The 21701-nt window shown below is 43.1% G+C and overlaps 2 protein-coding genes across 3 annotated transcripts in view; one reads left to right on the forward strand and one right to left on the reverse strand.

Moving 5' to 3' along the window:
• The window catches only part of LOC109900317 (major facilitator superfamily domain-containing protein 2B), a 34758-nt gene extending 20681 nt beyond the window's left edge, over positions 1 to 14077 (forward strand). The window contains exons 8-17 of the mRNA XM_020496007.2: positions 1008 to 1086; positions 1193 to 1374; positions 3626 to 3716; positions 4845 to 4966; positions 11335 to 11418; positions 11701 to 11784; positions 11901 to 12010; positions 12779 to 12922; positions 13322 to 13498; positions 13701 to 14077. Of these exons, the coding sequence (XP_020351596.1) occupies positions 1008 to 1086; positions 1193 to 1374; positions 3626 to 3716; positions 4845 to 4966; positions 11335 to 11418; positions 11701 to 11784; positions 11901 to 12010; positions 12779 to 12922; positions 13322 to 13498; positions 13701 to 13752 (1125 nt within the window). The 3' untranslated portion in view covers positions 13753 to 14077. The remainder of the gene's footprint in view (positions 1 to 1007; positions 1087 to 1192; positions 1375 to 3625; positions 3717 to 4844; positions 4967 to 11334; positions 11419 to 11700; positions 11785 to 11900; positions 12011 to 12778; positions 12923 to 13321; positions 13499 to 13700) is intronic.
• Positions 14078 to 14310: 233 nt separating this feature from the next.
• Positions 14311 to 20697, reverse strand: LOC109900982 (WD repeat and coiled-coil-containing protein). 2 transcript variants are annotated; one of them, XM_020496930.2, is made up of 4 exons: positions 20395 to 20667; positions 17737 to 19691; positions 17124 to 17244; positions 14311 to 14959 (listed from the first exon to the last, which is right to left on the reverse strand). In XM_020496930.2, the coding sequence occupies exons 2-4, from the start codon at positions 19666 to 19668 to the stop codon at positions 14775 to 14777; spliced, it is 2238 nt and encodes a 745-aa protein (XP_020352519.1). In that variant the 5' UTR covers positions 19669 to 19691; positions 20395 to 20667; the 3' UTR covers positions 14311 to 14774. The 2 variants fall into 2 exon arrangements, with proteins under 2 accessions (XP_020352519.1, XP_020352518.1); XM_020496929.2 differs by having other exon boundaries at positions 17737 to 20697.
• Positions 20698 to 21701: the final 1004 nt, after the last annotated feature.

Here is a 21701-nt window from a genome sequence, read left to right on the forward strand (position 1 = left end):
TGGCCATCCCTCCATCCGTCCTTCTCTCCATCCCGCCCTGGGCCCGAAGAGAAGGAGAAGGGCTGGGACAGTCTTTCATGGCAGCGTTTATTTCTGTTGTCTCTTTGGATGCTCGGTCAGTTGTTCGGTAGCTGCATCGTTCGGCCACAATGCTGACTGAGCTGTTGTGTAAATGACAAAGGAGAAGAAAGGCTGGGGTTGAAGGTGAATAGTTGCTGACTGTTCTACTGGGCAGCTTGAGAGGAAAACAGGGAGCTGAGGCTTACGGGGGGTGGGGGGGGGGATTCTACTAAGCTAACATATGGAATTGTTTTTAAGATGGTCATACCATGGATCATGATTAGGAATTTTAGGACCCCTGTATAAATAAACAAAAATAATTAAATATTGAATTTGGCCTTTACTACTATAGCCCATTGAAACACATGGAATGCACAAATGGAAAAACAGACAGATTTATTTGACTATCATAAGGAATAAAGTTTTGAAGTGTCTTTCCTATGTCTCGGAGAAAGCTAAGGAAATATTTGTGTTTTTTGGACACATTTAACCCCTTTTTTTGGGGGGGCACAAAACTACCTCCATAATTAACTTTTTTATTTTTACCTTTAAATGAGTCACGTGACACAAAACGGAGAACACCGTCCTGTTCATGAGAATCTCCTCTTTCCATAGTGGAAGTTTGATTGTTTGTTGCCCGAACAGTTCAGATGCTACAGACGTTTTCATGGTCTGACCGATTTTCGGGACATTTCATGGTCTGACAGTCACCCCTGTAGCTCGCCTACCTTCCACCACTGAAGGCCAGCATAAACGGATGTGGTGGATTGAGACGCAGCCTATGCAAAAAAATATATATTTGTAGCTTAAACTTAAGGCTCTTAAAAGTTAATTTTGCAGTGAATCATCGTCTTAAGTGGAGCATAAAATATCCCCAAAAAGTGGAAATTATATGGACTCTGTCCTATATCTAATCATGTCCTCTGTGGTTCTTCTGTGTTTCCCAGTGTTTCCATGTGCCTTACTCTGCCCTCACAATGTTCCTCAGTGCGGACCAGAAGGAGAGAGACTCAGCCACAGCCTATCGTAGGTCACTATTAAACAGACCGTACGTTGTTAATCAAATTCAGGCACTATTCTGTCATTCTGTTTTGATAGTACTTAATACTGTAATACATGTGTTATATTGCAGGTATGACCCTGGAGGTGCTCGGTACTCTAGTTGGCGCTGCCATCCAGGGTCAGATTGTGGCGAGCGCCCACACCCTGAAGCACTGCCCCCACCACAACATGTCCACCGGTCACCTAGGCAATGGCAGCGGAGCCGAAATCGTCAAAAGAATCGTTCACTCCCAGGACTTCCTGTCACATGCTGTAAGTGTCACCGCGACAACAAACAACCTGACCTGGGGTGTTACCATGGTGATCCGATTTTGAAAAGAACTGTAACTGACAGTAGTGTCCTCAACTACCTCAGGGCTGCACTTTCAGGGTCATCTTTTCCTTTTTCTTCACTTTTTTTTTAAAGCCTTAAAGTTGCAAGGAAACAAACAGGAAACAAGTTAAAGGTCAAGAAGTATAAAACGAGTGATTTGTTGAAACTAAAAGGAATATGATGAATAGGAAGTTTGTGTTTGCAGACTGTCTAGCGGTGAAATTTAGCCTTAAAACGTACCAACTTCAAGAGGGCTTTATAGACATATATCATTTATCATCCTGGGTTTGAAGTGACCATAGGATGAATAAGAGCCTCTCCACAGCTCCCTCCCCTCCCCCTGGCACTGACCACAAAAAGGGGTTCCTCCCTGACATCAGTCATCAAACCCCTTCCCTAAAATAAGAGACCCCTCCCCACAATGAGGGGGTGACCACAGTCTGTTTGTGATTAAGGCTATTTTTTATTACAGTCAAAAACACCTGAATGAACCCCAGACCCCAAACTCGACATGCAGTTTGTTGGGATTTAGGGGACTAACAATATTGAACATCTATTTCCAGCCAAATCCAGACCGGAACATTACATTTGAATTGAACTGGTTGTTCATTTCCTTAGCAGTATACTGTACATATAGCCAATGAAAACATCACCGAGACAACCCAGAAACCCTGCTGTGAATCTTGTGAATGCAAAGGTGGTTTATAGGTTCATGGGCAAACCGCGGCGAGCGGGCTCCAGCCCAAACTATTCCGTGTTGGATGTGGGCACGCCGCGGCTATTCAGGGGCTCAAGTGGTGCCTTTCCAAATGATTATGGGTAAACCTTGATGGTTCGGCTCTCTCACCACGCAGGGCCCTCTGTAGCCATGCTGAGCACTTACACACAACCACACAAACGCACACACACTTGGAGCACTGTCACCACTAGATTCCTCTGAGTTTGCGGTTGAGGGTGGCACATTCGCCTGGGCGAGTTCTCCAGTCCCTCAAACTGGCAGAACGTTTGATGTGAATAAATAATAATAAACCACTTAGCTGCGACCCATGGAAAAATAGCAAACAAGCCGGGAGTTGTTTAGGGAAGTTCAGTTCCTGTTGGGATTAACATGAAATCTTCAAGGCTCTATAGTATTTTGGTAGACTGTATTTAAGGATCCGAATTAACTTGCTTTTATCTAATCTGTTGAGTTATTTATGAGATCTCGTATCTGCTAGAGCGATGTAAGGAGTGCTAGTGTAAAATGACAGGGTCAACAAACACATTGATATCTTCTAATGTGACTTTTTGATGACAGTTGAAGTGCAGTATTTGGGTGGAGTTGCAAAATAGAAATTGAGGAAGGCTCAGTACAGATGTGCCCCTTCTGTAACCGAAGACAAAAATATTGATAGTGGGCCCAAGGAAGAGTAGTGTAATGTAATACCTAATGGGGATCCAAATAAAGGATAGATTTACACTCTTGTTTTCTTCCTGCCTTTGCAGAAGAAGGTGTATATACTTTCTATCCTCCTTATAGGAGGTGTATATGCTCTCTATCCTCCTTGTAGAATGAGGTGTATATGCTCTCTATCCTCCTTGTAGAATGAGGTGTATATGCTCTCTATCCTCCTTGTAGAATGAGGTGTATATGCTCTCTATCCTCCTTGTAGAATGAGGTGTATATGCTCTCTATCCTCCTTGTAGAATGAGGTGTATATGCTCTCTATCCTCCTTGTAGAATGAGGTGTATATGCTCTCTATCCTCCTTGTAGAATGAGGTGTATATGCTCTCTATCCTCCTTGTAGAATGAGGTGTATATGCTCTCTATCCTCCTTGTAGAATGAGGTGTATATGCTCTCTATCCTCCTTGTAGAATGAGGTGTATATACTTTCTATCCTCCTTATAGGAGGTGTATATGCTCTCTATCCTCCTTGTAGAATGAGGTGTATATGCTCGCTATCCTCCTTGTAGAATGAGGTGTATATGCTCGCTATCCTCCTTGTAGAATGAGGTGTATATGCTCTCTAGCTTCCTTGTAGAATGAGGTGTATATGCTTCCTTGTAGAATGAGGTGTATATGCTCGCTATCCTCCTTGTAGAATGAGGTGTATATGCTCTCTATCCTCCTTGTAGAATGAGGTGTATATGCTCTAGAATGAGGTGTACAGTATGATTGTTTTCTCTCTCTACTTTTATCCTCTTGCAGAAGGAGGTGTATATGATTGCTGCAGGTGTGATAGGAGGAGTGTTTCTCATCTGCACTGTGGTCATGTTCCTGGGAGTCAAAGAGAGAGATGGTGAGTCTGTGTGTTTTGCATGTGTGTTTTATTATACATTTTTTTTAATGTACCCCCTTTTTGTCCCCAATTTCGTGATATCCAAATGGTAGTTACGTTCTTGTCCCATCGCTGCAACTCCTGTACGGACTCGGGAGAGGCGAAGGTCGAGAGTCGCGCTTCCTCCGACACATGACCCCGCCAAGCCGCACTGCTTCTTGACACAATGCTCGCTTAACCCAGAAGCCAGCTGCACCAATGTGTCGGAGGAAACACCGTACACCTGGCGACCGTGTCAGCGTGCATGCGACTGGCCCGCAACAGGAGTCGCTAGAGCTCGATGGGACAAGGACATCCCGGCCGGCCAAACCCTCTCCTAACCCGGACGACGCTGGGCCAATTGTGCATCGCCTCATGGGTCTCACAACACAGCCCGGTATCGAACCAGGATCTGTAGTGACGCGGCCTTAGACCGCTGCGCCACTCTGGAAGCCTGTGTGTGTGTGTGTGTTTATGCACACTTTTCCCCTGCAAGTGTGTGTGCTCTCTTCCCCCTCTCATATTTCACTCTAACCTCATTTGCAAAGTACCAGTAAGCACAGTAGCACTCAGTCACATTGTTTTTAGACTATTTAGCTAGCTCCAGCCTTATCCAATGATTATCTAGCTCAGAGAAAAAAAGGACAATAAAGAATTAAGTATTAAGTGTAAAAGGAGAGAATCTACCCCCATATCTCTGTGCAATTGTGAGATGAGAAGCTCACCTGCAAAAGAGAAGAGACCTTGGTCGCAATGGGACTCCCTGCTAAAATAAAAGGTCAAAAAAATGAATACATCTTTTTTTTTCATGCACATGGAGGCTATCAGTGAACTGCTGACCTCACCACTAGTGAACCTGTTAGTTCTGGTTCTCTGTAGTGGCAAACCCTGTGGAACAGACAGAGCATAGCAATGCTGCAATGCAGGGGCAGCTACAGGGTTGCCAGATTGGAAGTGAAATCCCACCATACGTGTCTCACTCATGCTACTGCATATTCTTTCATCACAAAATGCATGGTGCTTTATGGGTTTGGTTTAGGGTAGAAGACAGAAACCAAAGAAACTGTCTCTTGACACTTTCAGATCTTATTCCTTTTTTCCCTCGCACAGATCCGTACATTTCGAAGACGGAGAAGCAGATTCCGTTCCACAAGGGCTTCATCCTGGTGATGCGACACAGTCCCTACCTCAGTTTGACTGCTGCCTTCCTCTTCATCTCTGTTGCCATTCAGGTAGGCACAACTTTATTAATACACCTCTTCTCAGACATGGCACTCACATTGGGATGGTAATGTGTGGGTAATGTGCTGTTATGGCTGGGCCCTCCCTGCCACCCTCAGAATGGCTCCAGACATAGCCTGCCTGCCATTCAATGTTGATTTGATCAATAGAAATAGAACACTCAGTGTGTTTGAGTAAATACGCCCGAGAACATCTCTCTCTCAGCTCCAAATCCAACCGGAGATAGACAGTCCGACAGCACATTATCATATTACTATGATGTGATATCTTCTTGTTGTTATCATTATGAGAATTCTCCCTACATTCAGCCACTCAGTTCTGTGATACTCTTTCTGTATGGTTGGCATCGCATGGTTGGTTGAGTCAACGGTGTACCGTATTGGAACCCGATAATGGCCCTAGGCCTTCGGTGAAAAAAAAAAGATCTTCCAACACATTGTACCAAACTCTCAAATCAAGAATAATAACAGACACATTGCATCACTTAATGGACACATCTGAATCAAACATGCCTGAGGCTGAGCCACGCTTTTGGCTGCCACTCACAGAGACAGCACCCATACAGATAATGTACCAGCAACAACAACCACACTGCTTGCACAGCCTAACGCCTTCACTATCACACTATCACCAAAAGCGACAACAGTGACACATCCAAGGATGTGAGTGTAACAGGCGTGTGATGCTGGAAGGACAGTGTCTGTAATACCAGCACACTCCATGTAGGAGAGAATACTTTTTGTAAAACACAGAGGGCCGATAGAAAGACAGCTGTCACTCACAGCCTGAAGTTAAAGAATAAGCAGCACTTTCACTCTGACATAATAAGCAGGTAGATTCCAATGATAAGGAGACAAAAACACAACCATTAAGCATTTCCCAGTCGAAATGTATAGCTATTACATCACGTTGCAAACATCTTCTTCACGTTCAGCACACAAAATAATCTGTGATCTAAAAGTTTAAATGCAACAATGTTTCACACGGAAGTTATTTTCTGAGATATATAGCTCAGGGATTCTTACAAGACGGGAAAGTCTCGACTTTTTCCCCCACATATTTGTCTCAATATTGACAACATTTTAAATATAAATTTTGATAGACCAAAGTATTCGTAATATAAAATTACTATAAAAATGGATGGAAATATTTGGCCACATTCTTAAAACAGGATGTTCTTTACTCATCACTAACAACTTAACATGTGAAAATGTTCAATAGAGTAAGATTTTTTTAATGATATACAAATCAAGAATTATGGGATGCACAACAATAAAAATTCAGTGGAGAATAACATTATTGTACCAAAACAATTTACAAAACAGAATGGCAGAATGGTGAACTTACTAAATGACTGGGAGTTTGACTGGGTGATATTAGGTTGCTCCTTGTGTAAATATTTTCCGTTTGGATTTAAATGATTTGTATGTCAAATCATGTCACACGTGTAAAGACATTTTTTTTTTTTTTTCATAAAATGCAACTAACTGGATTCATGCCAACTTTGTCAGACATCATAAAAGGCATTTCATATTTACATGTATTGTCCAAAAACTGCTTAAAGGCCTTGTTTAATTCTATCATTTAGAATATAAACAAATGTAACACAAATTTCCAAACTTGTTTGTTTTAATTTATAGAGCTATATAATGTTCCAGGGCAAATTTCGTTAGCATTTTAGCATGTTTTTCTAGATTCAGGACATAGAACAATATTTATAAAGCAAACATTATCCATTAGATCTAGCACATGAAATAATTTGCAGAACAGTGATACAAATATATATTTTTATAATAATGACAAAAGAAAGCAGAACAGGGCAGCACGGCTGGCCCTTGGATGTAAACAGAGAGCTAATATTAATAATATGCATGTACATCTCTCCTGGCTGAAATTGTAGGAGAGATTGACTTTATCAATACTTTTATTTATGAGAGGTATTGACATGTTGAATGCACTGAGCTGTCTGTCTAAATTACTGGCACACAGCTCGGACACCCATGCATACCCCACAATACATGCCACAAGAGGTCTCTTCACAGTCCTAATATCCAGAACAGATTTTTTTAAAACAGATTTTAAAAAACACCTTATGGAACAGCGGTAACTGTGAAACAACACAAGCATGGCACAGACATATGCATACACACACACAGGATAACATACGCACTATACATACACACTGTACATACACAAGTATTTAGTACGGTAGATATGTGGTAGTGGTGGAGTCGGGGCCTGAGGGCTCACAGTGTGTTGTGAAATCTGTGAATGTATTGTCATGTTTTTAAAAGGGTCTAAACTGCCTTAATTTTGCTGGACCCCAGGAAGAGGAACTCCTGCTTTGGCAGCAGCTAATGGGGATCCATAATAAATACAATACTTGTATACCACTTGAATGAAGAAACATTCCGTAAAAAAAACACAGTTCCAGTCACCAGATGATGTTCATTTGAAACGTAACTTCTTGTTGAAAGTTAATCTTGAAACGGGTGAAGCTAACAAATTAGCCACGATGTCCTTTTAGATAACACCTGCTTGCAGCCTCTGCACACTAGCCAACAACAAAGCAAGCAAGCTACTGTTCGCTATAGTGATCACCAGCTTGTAGTCCTAAAATAACTGAAATAAGTTAGAATTTTCTGGTTCATTGGCCAAAGTCGTTTAGTAAATTAATGGTGTATGAATGGGGTTATGTCAACTGCGTTTATTTTCAGCAAACTTAACATCTGTAAATATTTGTATGAACATAACAAGATTCAACAACTGAGACATAAACTGAACAAGTTCCACAGACATGTGACTAACAGAAATGGAATAATGTGTCCCAAAGGGGGGTCAAAATCAAAAGTAACAGTCAGTATCTGGTGTGGCCACCAGCTGCATTAAGTACTGCAGTGCATCTCCTCCTCGTGGACTGCACCAGATTTGCCAGTTCTTCCTTGCTGGGAGATGTTATCCCACTCTTCCACCAAGGCACCTGCAAGTTCCCGGACATTTCTGGGGGGAATGGCCCTAACCCTCACCCTCCGATCCAACAGGTCCCAGAGGTGCTCAATGGGATTGAGATTCGGGCTCTTCGCTGGCCATGGCAGGACACTGACATTCCTGTCTTGCAGGAAATCACACACAGAACGAGCAGTATGGCTGGTGGCATTGTCATGCTGGAGGGTCATGTCAGGATGAGCCTGCAGGAAGGGTACCACATGAGGGAGGAGGATGTCTTCCCTGTAACGCACAGCGTTGAGATTGCCTCCAATGACAACAAGCTCAGTCCGATGATGCTGTGACACACCCCCCCAGACCATGACGGACCATCCACCTCCAAATCGATCCCACTCCAGAGTACAGGCCTCGGTGTAACGCTCATTCCTTCAACAATAAAAGCGAATCTGACCATCACCCCTGGTGAGACCGAACCGCGACTCGTCAGTGAAGAGCACTTTTTGCCAGTCCTGTCTGGTCCAGCGACAGTGGGTTTGTGCCCATAGGCGATGTTGTTGCCGGTGATGTCTGGTGAGGATCTGCCTTACTACAGGCCTACAAGCCCTCAGGCTGAGAGAGGTTGGTCTATTGCGGACAGTCTGAGCACTGATGGATGGATTGTGTGTTCCTGGTGTAGCTCGGGGCAGTTGTTGTTGCCATCCTGTACCTATTCCCTCAGGTGTGATGTTCGGATGTACCGATCCTGTACAGGAGTTGTTACACATGGTCTGCTACTGCGAGGATGACCAGATGTTCGTCCTGTCTCCCTGTAGCACTGTCTTAAGGGTCTCTCAGTACAGACATTGCAATTTATTGCCCTGGCCACATTTGCAGTCCTCATGCCTCCTTGCAGCATGCCTAAGGCACATTCACGCAGATGAGCAGGGACACTGGGCATCTTTCTTTGGTATTTTTCAGAGTCAGTAGAAAGGCCTCTTTAGTGTCCTAACTTTTCATAACTGTGACCTTAATTGCCTACTATCTGTATGCTGTTAGTGTCTTAACGACCGTTCCACAGGTACATGTTCATTAATTGTTTATGATTCATTGAACAAGCATGGGAAACAGTGTTGAAACCCTTTACAATGAAGATCTGAAGTAATTTGGATTTTTACGAATTATCTTTGAAAGACAGGGTCCTGAAAAAGGGAAACATTTATATTTTTGCTGAGTTTACAATAAAGCTCTGGCAACTAAAGCTGTGGCAGAGAAAATGAAAATTAAACATAAGTTTGTTTTGTTTCATCACAAAACCAGAGAGCAAAAATCTGTCCAGTGAAGTCCACAAAGCAAATATTGCATGTAACAAACAGTTACAAGACATGCAGCATGGTCAAGCAAAGTTAATATGGGGATGCCACAGGGTTAAATTCTCCGGCCCACTCTTTTCTCTGTATACATCAATGATGTCGCTCTTGCTGCTGGTGATTTTCTGATCCACCTCTATGCAGACGACCCCATTCTGTATACTTCTGGCCCTATGGACACTGTGTTAACTAACCTCCAGACGAGCTTCGATGCCACACAACTCTCCTTCCGTGGCCTCCAACTGCTCTTAAATGCTTGTAAAACTAAATGCATGCTCTTAAACGATCGCTGCCCACACCTGTCTGCCCGTCCAGCATCACTACTCTGGACGATTCTGACTTAGAATATGTGGACAATTACAAATACCTAGGTGTCTGGCTAGACTGTAAACTCTCCTTCCAGACTCACATTAAACATCTCCAATCCAAAATTAAATCTAGAATCGGCTTCCTATATCGCAACAAAGCATCCTTCACTCATGCTGCCAAACATACCCTCGTAAAACTGACCATCCTACTGATCCTCGACTTCGGCGATGTCTTTTACAAAATAGCCTCCAACACTCTACTCAACAAATTCGATGCAGTCTATAACAGTGCCATCTGTTTTGTCACCAAAGCCCCATATACAGTGGGGCAAAAAAAAGTATTTAGTCAGTCACCAATTGTGCAAGTTCTCCCACTTAAAAAGATGAGAGGCCTGTAATCTTCATCAATCAATCAAATGGTATAGTGGCAACTTGTCATACTCTTTAGTTCCAGTTAGCATCAGATATGTTTGGGATAAACGCCGAAAATAATGTCTGAGGTTTAGGAGATCTTATGTTTTGTTCTATGAGGTATTATCAGTCAGTTAACATGACTTTTATGAATTAAGCATTTTAAGGTCTTCATGTGCTTTTTTTTTATTACATCAATGCTTCAAAATTCACAAAAAGGGACATTAATCTTAATCAGCTATCTCATAGGACAAAAGACATAAGATCTCCAAAACTTGTGTTTACCACATCCCTTTTTTTGGCATTTATTCAAAAACCCTACAAAAACAATATCCATTTTCCCATGGTCCAACGAACTATGGCGTAGTTAGTGTCTACAAAAAGGCGCCACTACTATTCCTCTCTATGGCAGTTGCCTTCAATCAAATATGGCCTATTATATTTGACAAGACAGTTGATTGACCGCTCTAGCAATGGAAATACATGTCCTCAAAGCTGGAAGTAATGCGAAAGGAGACGGGATCAGGTGGAACCATTCTAGCCAATAAAAGGGCAGATGCGTGTGGGAACAACAGGCCATAGAGATAGATAGAGGACTCATCTTTGTATCTGTGCCATTATTGCGTCTGTGACATCATAGGCAGCGCCATTGAGGCTATCTCCATTTTAAAGTAGTACATTTGTCCATGTTAAAACAGGTTATATTCATGAGTCTTCTATCTATCTCTATGACAACAGGCTCCACTTATATCAGTGTATTCATAACAACCTAACAATTACTAAACTTTTAATTTATCAAATAAGCCTCACATAACAAATTAGCAATTACATTTTTTCTTGGACCAAATTCAACACTCTCATTGACGTCCATTTATTTAGATTTATCTCCGCAGAGAAAAATCCTGATTGGATCTTTTTTTCACTTCAGTGTTGACCCTTAAAATCAGAATATAATTGGAGATAATCATAGAATTACAATATCGTTGAAAATAATAAATAGAAATGAAAAATATATCTATATTATAAAACTACAATAATAATTTTATAAATCTCAAGGCCTTCTCTGAATGCATAGAAAGCCTTGCACTGACTCTGAGCTTTATAGTACAGCTTTGATAGATTCCACCTCAAACCTCTCAACTGCTGTATCTCATAAAGCTTTTCTCTTTTGAACAGAAAAGAAGGATTATATATCATTCAATAGCAGGGATGAATCTGCTGCTTCAGACGTAAGTCAGGAGCTTCTCCAGTGACTTGGCACAGTGGGACAGGGAGAATAGGACAGTGCTGAATATGCTGAATAATTTCTAAAGAATGAATGTGTGCGATATCTGATCTGATTTCCAGTTGGTGCAGAGCAACTTTGTCCTTTTCTGTACGTACGCAGTTGACTTGAGAGACCACTTCCAGAACATTGTACTGACCATCCTGGTGAGTTCTGGTTTCGGACCTAGATTAATCTCTCGTAGACAGACGATGTAATTGTCCGATTTTGGTTCTTGGTTGATCTAGGTCTAATCTCTGTTAATGTTAAGATCCTTACATAATACAGACCACTGTCTCATGAAAGGCTTAATCTTGACGTGAGGAACTAGAAATGTCAACCAAATCATCCAGAGACATCTGTGCATGGTTTTATATGACATTTGAGTGTACTCATAACCAAAGACAATGTTATAGTCTAGAGTGCAGATTATATATCTCTCTTCGCAGGTATCTGCAGTAGTGAGCATCCCTCTTTGGCAGTGGTTTTTGGAGAGGTTTGGCAAGAAGACGGCAGCCTTCTGTGGCATCACGGTAAGTGTCTGGGACTGAGTGCAATTGGTATTCCGCTGATCACAATAATGTGCCACCTTGTGGACAAACAGGTTATTACTTTCGGCAAAACCTTTTGAACTCCTCTTTCTGTCCAGTGGATCATGCCGTTCACCGTGATGCTGGTGTTCATCCCTAACCTGGTCGTAGCCTACGTAGTGGCTGTCTCTTCTGGACTCAGTGTGGCCGCGTCACTTCTCTTACCATGGTGAGATCAATTGAATTGGGCTGGCACATAGGTCCTCTGTAAATATAGTGTAGTTGTAATAGCACTAGCCAGTGGTTGTAGCGACAGTAACAATAGTAAACATATTCTTTGGTATGGTAAAATAGCCACCGTCACAGAATTAGTAGCCCAGTAATAGCAGCAGTAGTTTTGAAGTAGCCATAACAGTGCCAAAAATATCAGCAGTCTCCCCGTTTCTCTGTCCATTCACCCCCTGGCATGATACAGTCACGCCTGGCGATGATGTCATGTTGATGAATGAGATGGGTCTATAAACCTCAGGGGGCGGCTACAGTCTCCACTTTCATTCTGTATTTGACTGTTGTTTATAGCACATTCACCTCCCTCGGCGCGCTTCACCCTCCTGTCTCCCTCCTTTCGTTCACCTCCATCCTTCCCCTCCCTCTCTAAATGACAGGGTATAGCCAGTGGGGTCGCCATGGTGTGTATGTCTGTCTGTTTTTCTGGTGGTTCCCCATCTGTGGTCAGAGCGGCTCAGCTACAGCTAGCTTCATCATCGAATCATGTTATTAGTAGCAGTCGTTTCACCAGATCCTTTTATCTCTGCGCTATATAAGCATTATTATAGACATTTTACCCTCTAGCGCTATAAGTAGACTGCTCCTCATCAGACTGACGGAGTCATCGAGGCTGGTTGTACAACGTGATAATGAGGTCGGCCTAGGAGTTGTTGATGGCCGACGTCTTGATGTAGTATCGGTGTGTGTGTGTGTGTTTGTTGTGTTTCAGGTCGATGCTGCCAGACGTGGTGGATGACTTCCGTCTGGCCAACCCCCACTGTAAAGGCTTTGAGGCCATCTTCTACTCCTTCTACGTGTTCTTCACCAAGTTCGCTGCCGGCATCTCCCTGGGAGTGTCCACCCTCTGCCTCGAGTGAGACAGACAGATATGAACACAAGAGTATTGCAGATATTCAGAACTGAAAATGGAATTTCCTTAGGAGTAACCATGCTTTACCTCAAATGAGTCAAACATAGGATAAACACAAACATGTAAACGATACTTCTGGGATCTCCTTTGGAGTTATACAGACGCCAGAACACGAAGTCAGTTAAATAACACAGGAGTGAGATGTATAGAGAGAAACACAAACACAAGTCTGACGCTCAGATATAGTCCATTATTGTTTATGCAACTGGCACTGTGTGTAACTATCGCTATGATACAGGTATACGTCGCTATAGGTTTGCAGGTTATGACACGTGTGTGTGTGTATATATCTCTACAGGTTTACTGTGTTTGATACAGGTGTGTGTGTACCTGTTTCTTCAGGTTCGCGGGTTATGACACAGGGGCGTGCAGGCAGCCTGCTCAAGTAGCCTACACTCTGAAGTTGCTCATCGGCGCCGCCCCGGTGGCCTTCATTGTAACAGGCCTGCTGATACTGCTGCTCTACCCCATCAGTGAGGATGTCCGGCTCAGGAACAAACTCTGTCTGGAAGAGCTACGGTACGTTACCCACAAGTCTCTGTTGACAGAAGTTGAAAGAACTTCACAGTGCTCTTGTAATTGTATAAGACAATATAAGGCCGGGGATACATGCTTAAGTGAAATGTTACCAAACAAAGTATTTGGATCACACGACGGCTTGAAATGGGTCAAATACCAACATACCTTCCACCGAAAAGTGACTATTACCCGTCTTCTACAGGAAACAAGGCAGCATCAGCTCCAGAACGCTGGAGGATCTGAGTAACGCATGACCAGGGATGGGACAGACAGGAGAAGTTCCACATGCGGCAGGTTCCAGTTTTCCGACTGGAATATGACGTCCATTAGTGTATATTACACTGAGAAATGATATAATGGTAGTTATGTTTTCCTGTAAACATTTTAAGTTTGTTTCTGTATTTTCACATGAACGTGTACTGTATAGCCATCTTAAATATACCTACAAGATTATCTAATTTATATAAATGAATGTATATCACTATTTGCTGTTTAGCCAGACATTGCTGGTATTTAAGAATGGTATCTGAATATGATGGTTTGATGACAAATGGGCTTAATAAATGCTGTTGGTTAGTAGATGGACTGAACCATGGCTTCATATAACTTCAAACATAACAGTATAACTCTGCCAGTAGAGGAAGGTTCCATTTTGTGATGTGGGGTTTTGTGTCAAGAGATTGAACAGGAATAGCTGTTGGATTCTCTATTCTCTGCCTGCTGCTTCCCCCCGGTGGTACTATAATGACATCTGTTTTGTATTTAGATGGAAGACTGGATAAACCATGACTATAATAGAATCAGTCATAATATGTTAAGCACTGAAATATTTGAGGGCTTTAATATTATACAATCACATAACACACAAACAGGATTAATCTCTTTGGGATATGGTGGCTACTTTCCTGACCTAGGCCACCCAAAACACTACTACAGTACTTCATTGGTCCGATATATTTTTGATCAACTTCATCTTGAACCAGATGTACATATAATACAAAGACAAAAATCCAAACATCACTAAATGTAAACATTGTTTGAAAGGTGCTACTTTCCAAAGTGTGACAAACATTTGTCTCAAATAATTCCCCAACTGAAAAAGGTGAATTTGCCACCCAGTACTGCTTGTTCATAAGAAGATGCAGAGGGATTCTGTGTGTCCAGTTGTTAGAGATGTATGCATAAAGCATTGACATATCCTGTGTGTTATGCTCTGTCCCATGCTCTGTGCTCTCTCCCACTATGCCGAGGTCTCTGTTTTGGGGCTAGGCCTGGTTCAAGTCTGTGATTTAGCTGGGCTTGAGGGAGATTTCACAGGGCTGGAGGGGCATGTGTCTGGGCTGCCAGGACTTCTGATGGGAGATTTCCTCCTGCCGTTCCTCACAGTCAACTCCTCTTTGGGTTTAAAAGTCAGGGGTACAAAGCCCTCTGCATCCGCCACTAGGACTATCCACAACGGACCTGGAACACACAGGAGACAGTAGTTTCAAGTTTAACCGATAGCTTAGGGAGTTTTTATTGAACTAATATTTTCTCCATGGTTAAAGACGGTTTCAATGATATAACCAATTGGTGACAGATTTTCATGCAAATATTCTAAAATCGGCATGAAAGAAATTATGCAAATTCTACCACCAGCGGTGGGTTTCCACCAAACTGCCTAGTTGCGGATAAGAAGCAGTGAGTGATGATATAGGGCACATAAGGTACTTAATAATTTTTTTATTCTGTTTCCATCACATTTTCAACTCTACCGATGGTTTTGTCACAAAAACGGCGGTGCGTTAAATAGCTCTAGCCATTAGCTCGCAGATACCGTGCCGGTATGCTCGACTACATTACGAGAACATTATAGGTAAGAGCGAGATTATTTTGATTTGGCAAATCAAATCATCATATCACCAGAATAAGACCCTCGGTATTTATTGGAAAGGAGCGTCGAACTTCCACCGCCCTGTGAAGTTCATTTATTTAATCTAAAACCTAATAAAAACGACATGCTTTCCCAAGTGGGAAGACCACATACAAGAACTCACAGCGTAACTCGATGTTTACTTTGACATGATGGTAATGATATCGATATTTGTGCAAAAAAGGCGTATCCACCGCTATTTCTCACATAATACATTTTATCGACATACCACCATGTCGAAGGAACAAATTGTCGACGTTCATGAAATTGATCGTCATTTCTTGTTTCCATCAGCCCAGTCATGAGTTGTTGGATGAAACGGTTGGATGGAAACCTGGTTACAGATCCCTTCAAATAGATGGTACTAAGCTTTTCATTCAGCAAGTGTGTACTATCTAATACAGCCATTTTGGAATCAAAGTAACCACAACATCCGGCTCTAAGTTTTCTGGAAAAACTCAAACAGTAAAACTTCTGAATGAGATGGCGTTATAAATACTCTGTGGGAGCGAGCGTGCTGAGTGTCTATATTAGCAGAACTAACACAGGGAAGGTGTGGTGGGGCTGTAAACGGCTGGTTTTAAACCTCAACCCAAGCTAACCCTATAATCACTCCCATATTTAGCCTCTTCTCCCATTAACTGAAGCACTTTGTTTATGGCCAAATACTGTTTCATGTGCATTCATGTATGTCTGTTTATGTGGAGTGAAACAAAGCTGTAATTAGTTAGTTGAGATAAGCTTAGTGTTTGAGTAGCAGTCTAGACTATTGGCTGAGGATAAAGGTTATAGGCCTATTCTTATATGAATAGATTCCTGGAAACCTGAGTGAAACCCTTTTTCCTATTCCTGTCCGAACTTAGTAGTATGCATACGCACAACCATGCACACACACACACACACACACACACTTCTGAGAACACTGCCCAACCCTACCTCTTGGTTCTTATAGGGCAAAGATTGTTGCATTTAACCTTTTATACTACAAGTCTAATGACCGCAAATGCTGGCCCCAGAGCTTACAGAACTCCATATTCAATTCAAATATGCAGAGTGCCACTATACCCACTTTTCTCTTGAGGCATGCCCACATTGAAAGAGGCAATAATGGCAGTCTTTGCAGATTTGAATTGTGTTGATTTCTGATAAGCAGGAAGTCACACCGCTGTGACTGATGATGTCATATCGCGGAGTCTACCTTTAACCTCATAAGTGGTAGAATTAAGCCTGGGGTATACACACTCCTTTCCATATTTATTTGGACAGTGAAGCAAAAATAAATTCTACATTTGGCTCAATCCGGCACTTTGGATTTAAGATCAAATGTTTCGTGAGGCAACAGTACAGAAGGCCACCTTTTATTTGAGGGTATTTTCATACATATCTGTTTTACAGTCTAGAAATGAAAGCACTTTATGTATCTAGTAGCTTCTTCAAATGGGGGGACTAGATACATAAAGTGCTTTAATTACTAAACAGTAAAACAAATATGTATGAAAATACCCCCAGATAAAAAGGTGACATTCTGTACTGTTGCATCAAATGAAACATTTGATCTCAAATCCAAAATGCTGGAGTAATAGAGACAAAAATGAAACAGTGAAGTAGAAATAAATACAGAGGGGATTGTACATATTGTGAAAATAAATCATCTCAAATCTACAACCATGTCTTATTATTGGTTTGGGGGAAAACCCATGGCCAGATACCTACCATACATAATCTCTACTATAGTGAGGTTAAAGAGCTCCTGAAGAATCTTCAGACACAGCTTCCCCTCACACAGCAACACTGGTCTTCTCTCATCTATAAACACATTTTCAGACAGCTGCTTCTGCATGGAGAGGGAAGAAAGAGAGAGGGGGGGGGGGGGCAGAGAGAAGGTGGGAGGGTTAGTACAATTCTGACCTTCTCAAGAATGCAGTTATTGATGGATGCAACAGTGACATTTCACTAATTGTACTTTTAGCACTTATTTTGGGAACACCATAATAGCATACACACTGTGCTGTCAGCAAGCTGTCTATTGCAAGCCAATGGTGGATTACAGACTCTAGCCCAGGGAGTACATTACATCTCCTTCCTCACCTTTAGACAAGGCCCAGCAAGGCTAACAATAGACCATTAAGCTGACATCTGCTGAACGCTGACTAAGGGCTTCATGTATGGCCTTCAGTATGTACCTGCGTGATTTATAAACATTCCTTTGTGTCTTATGAAACTTTATTGTATATAGGTGCAGTCTATTATTTTAACAAGTGAAGTCTCTGAAAATCTCCAGATTTGAGCCAAAATGAAGTAATATTTTGTAAGTCATAACCCCTACCTGACATGTGATGTTAACGTATGGAGGTTCACAGGCATTGGGGTAAATAGTCCCCAAACCCCTTTTCCCGTTCTGAGTGAAGTCCCTGATCTCTGTGAGATACTGTTGCACCTCAGAGAAGCGAGAGAAAATCCTCTCCATGTTCTGGGACAGCTGCTCCATGTTCCTCTCCTTCTCTCTGGGGGCCAGGGGGGTGGTCTTGGGCAGGGTGGGGAGCTCCGTGTGGGGCTTATCCCCAGGGTTGTAGTATGGGGAGCAGGGTCGACTCAAGTCCCCAGATTGCACTGACCCTCTCATCCGGTTGATGGGTTCCATGTCGAAGTTCTCGACCGTAATGGAGGAGGTGCTTGAGTGGGATTGATCAGAGGGGCGGCAGAGGTCAGAGTAGGGAAAGTCGACTGAGCTGGGCTCCGGGCTCCTCACCTCCTCCACCAGCCTCCTCCTGCTGCTCCCTGGAGAACGGGACTGGATTACACCTCCTCCCGGCAGCACCAACTCCTTGATCGCCACACGCTCCTGCTGCTCCTCCTTAGAGAAGACATGCTCCGAGTGGCGCCTAATCCCCGGGTAGAAATTAGCGGGGGATTGCCGGTTCGGGGAGGGAGACGCCGGGGTTTCTCCGTCGTAGACTATCTCCTTGGAGGAGAGGTGCAGGATATATTTTTCCGTGTTGGAGGAGGGGAGGAAGGCAGGTTCGTTGGACTTCTGTCTGCCGATCATGAGAAGCAACGTCTTGTCACTGAGGAAGCAGACGCCTTTGGGCCTCTCGTTCTTCTGTAAGGAGATCTGCTGGACATTGGGCATAGCGAAGGGCGTGATGCAGTAGACCAGCACCATGCTACACGTGTTGGAGGCCACTGCCACCATGGAGCCTCTGGAGTCAAAGGCCAAGATGTCTGGCACCAGGATCCCAGGGATGCTGACCTTACTGGTGCTGGTGACTTTCCGTTCGTAGGTGACAAGGATAAGGTGAGATGAATCCTGTCCGGAGCCGGTCAGGTGGTCCTTGCGGCGCAAGTTTATGAGTGGACTGGGGTCGGAGCGCCGGTGCTTGGCCAGGAGGTGGGTGAGGTCCATAGGGCCGCCAGACGGAGAGCAGGACAGGTAGGACCTCTCTGAGTCAAAGGACCTCCTGCGGGGGTCTATACAGCCATCCTCATCCAACATCACCATAAGAGAAGAATGTCCTGGTAGGGAGGACTCGGAATCTGAGGGCACGTCGAAGACTATACCTGCGTTCAGCCCGCAGATCCTCTCCAGAGGCAGCTCTGTAGCCACTGCCACCTGGGCTTCGCCTGTCGACTCGATGGCACAGATGTACCCACCCACGTCGAAGATAGGGCAGAAGGAGCAGGCTAAAAGACTCTTCTGAACATCGTTATAGATGTAGGAGTAAAGGGAGCTTCCAACGGCCACAACCAACCGGGTGCCATCTTTGGTCCAGCAGGCACAGTGGATAAGTCCACTGCCTTTAATATCAGCCTTCACCCTGCGGTTGTCCACACGGACACAGAACAGCACAGAGGCATCTTTCTTGGTAAGGACAGAAAGGATGTCCATCTTGGGATGCCAGACACATCCCTCAGACAGAAGGGGGAACGGTTCGCTCATCTCACAGGTCTGAGTGCACAGCAGCTTGTTCTGTTCCAGAGCGCTGAGCTGCAGCTGCCACACTGTGACATGCTTTTTGTGTTGGACGGCCAACAGAGCAGGAGAGCCGGAGCAGCATAGAGGGCCCCAGGAGAGACCGAAGACATGCTCAAACTGACCAATGACATTGGTGTCGCCGAATTTCACATCACCGTTGGCATAGTAAAGGGAGGTGAGGCAGACCTGTTTCCCATCCGTCCATGCGATCCCGTGAACTGGGTGGATGGCTTGGTGTAGCGTGTTCAGACCGGTCCTCAGCAACTTGGCTTTGCCCAGTTCCATTCTGACAGCCAGGCAAGTATGGACTAATCCAAAACAGCGAAGAAAAAAAAATTTGATCACTCACTGATCAGTGACATTGGAGAAAATCGACCATTCAATAGCATTGACGAGAGCAGAAGATATCGGTTGTGAGATGGATGTTGACGTGCAGAATACTAGTTCCAGCTACTTTAACGGCCATCCTACACTAAGAATAGGACAAGCCTCTCCTGTCATGTATCCCTGGTGCTGTAAAATCCCTAATCCCCTCTGCCTGAGTGAGGTAACACCTCAGGGCCAGGGCTGAGCTGATTAGTCTGAGTGACCTTAGCCATGCATATCTGCTAGGTTATTATACCCACCTGTCTTAAAGACAAATAATGATATCCGTGTTGTATCTTGTGAGTTCAAACTGTATTAATTAGCTATCTAGCAATGTCAACTAACTCAACTGATTCATGGAGTCACTACACTAGAAGTAGATTTGATCACATTTGGTAGGCAGCTGTGACCTTAGGTAAAGTCAAGCGTTTGGCAATGAGAGACAATCAAGCAATCCCGCTTAACTACAGTTATTCAAGTTGTTATTACTTTGTGCTAGCTAAAATGACATTGTCATAGCTAGTTATGTTCACATCAAATGCAATGAAACTATGAAGGTACAGCCAAGAGCTAACTATTACAACAAATATTTGCTGCCGTCAACTACAATACCTAGCTACTCAACAAATGAAAATAATTAACAACCTATGTTGCTAACGTAAGCTGTCAATGTTTTTGATTCTCCAGCAAGCCCATGCAACTCAATAACCAAGCTAGCAACTAATGCCAGCAGGGACAAGCTGAAGTAACTAGATAGCTTGATTGAATCGCGAATAAATTCTTCTGTCACGAAATTCTATACACAAACTTGCCATTACATGCCTCGATTTTCTTGTCAAACCATAATCCTTTTATTACATTTGCCACGTTTATTTAACTTTTCCCGGGGTGAAAGTTGCTATCATGAACCGGAATTGAATAGCGAGGCAATACAAAAAGCATGGCGGCACAGAGTTTCAAAACCCAGAGGCGCAACATCGCGAGACTTCTGGGAACGTTTGGGAAAGATACCAAACAGACCAGTCCGGGGTTTTGGGATTGAGAAGTCAATGAGAGAAGTGAAAGACTCTTCATGTTGTTCATTTTCTCGATGTCTAACGGCACATGTTATTACTCCAACCTCGTGAAAGCGACAAACTGACACGTTTTCGTCAAAACAACTTTATATCTAAGGAGTGCCTTTGATTTGACAGCCAGCACTTTCCCAACTGTATTTAATTGTATTTATTTATTTATTTTGCTCCTTTGCACCCCATTATTTTTATTTCTATTTTGCACATTCTTCCATTGCAAAACTACCATTCCAGTGTTTTACTTGCTATATTGTATTTACTTTGCCACCATGGCCTTTTTGCCTTTACCTCCCTTCCCACCTCATTTGCTCACATTGTATATAGACTTGTTTATACTGTATTATTGACTGTATGTCTGTTTTACTCCATGTGTAACTCTGTGTCGTTGTACCTGTCGAACTGCTTTGCTTTATCTTGGCCAGGTCGCAATTGTAAATGAGAACTTGTTCTCAACTTGCCTACCTGGTTAAATAAAGGTAAAATAAATAAATAAACATGCACAATTCGAGGCGAGACGATTGTTAGACCCGATGACGTCATGCTTTTAGCTCGTTTTTTCGGTGTTCCCAGTTGTTTGGAAAGCACCGTTGGCTAGCTATTGGAGAAGCAGTTTTAGCCTGTCTTCAGTACTGTCTTTGATAATTGGATTTGACGTTTATGGGAAGTCTGGTGTATTTTATTTGTTGACCACATAGTGGCATTCTTTTCAACAGCAGTGTTCAGTCACAGATCAGTCCACTCAGGCACTGTAAATGTTAGACTAGGATGAGATTTGAGAGGAGGTTATGTATCTCAATGCTGAGGTTTTTGACCCTTGGAATACAATCTTAGCAAGACAGTACAGTATGAAGACAGGCTAAAACCAGTGGAGGCTGGTGG

This window comes from Oncorhynchus kisutch, linkage group LG12 (assembly GCF_002021735.2).
Source record: "Oncorhynchus kisutch isolate 150728-3 linkage group LG12, Okis_V2, whole genome shotgun sequence".
Lineage (NCBI taxonomy): Eukaryota > Metazoa > Chordata > Actinopteri > Salmoniformes > Salmonidae > Oncorhynchus > Oncorhynchus kisutch.

Bases quoted from the DNA above. Each gene is read 5' to 3' on its own strand.
- LOC109900982 (XM_020496929.2), bottom strand. From the start codon at position 19,668: ATGGAACTGGGCAAAGCCAAGTTGCTGAGGACCGGTCTGAACACGCTA. The intron at 17,245-17,736 runs GTAGGGGTTATG...CTCTCCATGCAG, and splicing joins ACGTTAACATCACATGTCAG to AAGCAGCTGTCTGAAAATGT. The intron at 14,960-17,123 runs GTAGGTATCTGG...TGTGTGTTCCAG, and splicing joins TATAGTAGAGATTATGTATG to GTCCGTTGTGGATAGTCCTA.